This window comes from Sander lucioperca, chromosome 13 (assembly GCF_008315115.2).
Source record: "Sander lucioperca isolate FBNREF2018 chromosome 13, SLUC_FBN_1.2, whole genome shotgun sequence".
NCBI classification, from domain to species: Eukaryota; Metazoa; Chordata; class Actinopteri; order Perciformes; family Percidae; genus Sander; species Sander lucioperca.
The window spans coordinates 26729451-26731950 of record NC_050185.1 but is presented as its reverse complement, the minus strand read 5'-3'; the positions used below and the strand labels follow the sequence as shown (position 1 = coordinate 26731950).

General features: G+C 44.5%; 2 protein-coding genes across 5 annotated transcripts in view; one reads left to right on the top strand and one right to left on the bottom strand.

Moving 5' to 3' along the window:
- Positions 1 to 1151, bottom strand: part of chm (CHM Rab escort protein) — a 45862-nt gene extending 44711 nt beyond the window's left edge. For all 4 annotated transcript variants that reach the window (XM_031279643.2, XM_031279645.2, XM_031279644.2 and 1 more), the window contains exon 1: positions 1043 to 1151. In XM_031279643.2, the coding sequence (XP_031135503.1) occupies positions 1043 to 1094 (52 nt within the window). In that variant the 5' untranslated portion in view covers positions 1095 to 1151. The remainder of the gene's footprint in view (positions 1 to 1042) is intronic.
- LOC116063573 (complement C1q-like protein 2) overlaps positions 1 to 2500 on the top strand; it is a 417866-nt gene that overhangs the window by 362419 nt on the left and 52947 nt on the right. The gene's annotated exons all lie outside the window — the stretch shown is intronic.

Sequence of the window (2500 nt, the reverse complement as noted above, 5' to 3'; positions counted from 1 at the left end):
ACCTCCTTAGAAATCCTTTCCATAATGTTGTCATACACTTAGAATATTAATCTCAGCCTGTCAGCTTTTATGAAGGTAAATACAAGCTGGACAGTCGTCCTATTAACTCACATTGTAGCTTGTTTCACCGTTGCCAACTGCAGCGACCTCGTTTAATACTGGACCAATGTCAAAGGAAAATACTTCCTCAATAGTTTTAACTGTATCTGATACTCAATGAGCTGTTGTTGAGGTATTTACACTTCTGAGCTGAAAATGTCCCCGGATTTTGTCTCAGAAATCTGGTCACCTTAGTGTGTGTGTGTGTGTGTGTGTGTGTGTGTGTGTGTGTGTGTGTGTGTGTGTCTCTGAGTACAAAGTAGTAGAACATGAAAAATACTCTGTAAGGAAGTAACTCTAAGGAGCTGAGTAACTGTCAGTTATAAACAGTTAGCATCATAATGACATCACGTGACGCGTTAGCATCAGGCTAAAGCAGTTAGCAACACAGTGACACAACATAATCTATAAAAGCTAAGGAAGCTAACGTTATCCGGGAGTTAGCTCCGCTGCTAACATCAACAAACCGAACATATATGTGAACAAACAAACAAACAGCAGATGTGTTAGCGGGTTGTGGCTAGAAGGGATACAGCTACGGCCGGAAGTTACGCAAAATCACAATATATTTACGCTAACATAAAATATTTTTAATACTTTCATCCAGGAATCGCGTGTTCGTTCCTTTGGGGTGTTAAAACCCTAACCACCATATTTTTTCCTAAATTTAATTAGTCGTTTTGGTGCTAAAACGTAACTGCCGTCGCCGTACCTTAGCTGTATCCCTTCTAGCAACAACAACACAGCTGCCTGCCGTTAGCTGCTAACCGCTCTCATCTACAATGAATGGGCGGTTAGCCGTTAGCTAACCCAGCCTGTGTCCCCGGTTTAAACCGGGATTCCGGGATGTTTTAGACCCGAACAGCCGTGACACCGCGCAGACACACGTCCACATAAAGGACCCGGATCATAACGAGTGATATACATGCAGGTGTTTCTGTACCTGTGCCCAGAATGACGACGTCAAATTCAGACGGTAGCTCCTCGGCGGCCATGTTGTTCTCTAGGGAAACACAAGGGGCGTGGCCAGACCAGAGCGTCAGAGGGGGCGTGGCCAGATCAGCGCGTCACTAACCATCAATAATCATGATGAATCAGATACACGTTTGTTTTTAAATGTTGACTGGATAGAATCAATAAAGATTTAATATCCTGAATGATCAGCAGCTCAATCAGTGACCCTGACCTCTCCATCCCATAATAAGGGACCGTTCGGTATTTATGGAATGGACCACCGGAGGAAAATAGGGGAGCGTCATGTCTTTTTATTCTTTGTCGAGGGGGAGGGTCACCCAACTTCTGTATTCGTGAGAACAGCAACGTTTCAAAGTGGCTTGTTTGGTGCATATTTCTCCATGTGGCTCCATGTAGCTCTCTCAGTCTCGGCCCCCATCGCTAGCAGATGGTCCCTCCCTGTTTAGTCAGCTGACCTGTAGTTTAGAGACCGTGGGATTACCCAAACTGAATAAATCCCACTCGCACCACATAGCCAGGCAGCTAGGCTACATAGCCAGCTAGCTAGGCTACTTGTGCATTTGTTTGATTACATGTTTTGTTGGTGAACATTGGCGCTTGTATCAACATAGATTTCACAAGCTACAATAGCAACGATAGCTTGCTAGCAAACTACCTGCTAGCTACCTATGCTACCTAGCTTCAACCAAGGGGGTAAGCTTCTCCTCGGACCGCGAACCTCCTATGGCGCCATTTTAATGCTACCAAGCCATCACCTCCCGTTAGCATCCCATTGACTGCCATTCATTTTGACGTCACTTTGACAGAGAATAACTTTACATCTGAAGAGTTTAAAGACTCTATTTGTCCATTGTTTATTTCTAAAGAAACACGACAATGTATAAAAGGCTCCATTACCTTGTAGCTCACGTTATGGCTCCGTAGCAGACGTTTTTATAAAAATAGGCTAACGATTGGGTCATAACCACGAGACTTACTGTCTCATAGTAGAGGAATTACCGTATAGTACAGGAGAAGCTCTCAGGCAGTTTGGACTTCCATTAGCTGTTTAAGTTTAATTACTAATGTTAACTATCATTTTAGTGATCAATAATTAGCCTGTGTCTATGTTATCTCCTTACATATACCTACGCTCTCCGTCTCTGCTAGATTGGGAATGATTGAGATTTCTCTTGGCACAGCTACCAGAAGACTTCCAACTTTCAGACAGGTTGCTCACGTCACATCTACGTCTTCAAGCTCAGTTGGAGGCTGCTCAGTAACGCTCAGCCATCACCGGGAAAGAGACTTCACTGGTCTCCGTCCAGAGACACGGGACCTGCTGCTCCATTATATGTAGGCTACAGTCTATGGCTTCAACCCTCTCTGCTAGCTACCTATGCCACCTAGCTTCAGCCCTCTCTGCTAGCTGCCTATGCTACCTAAC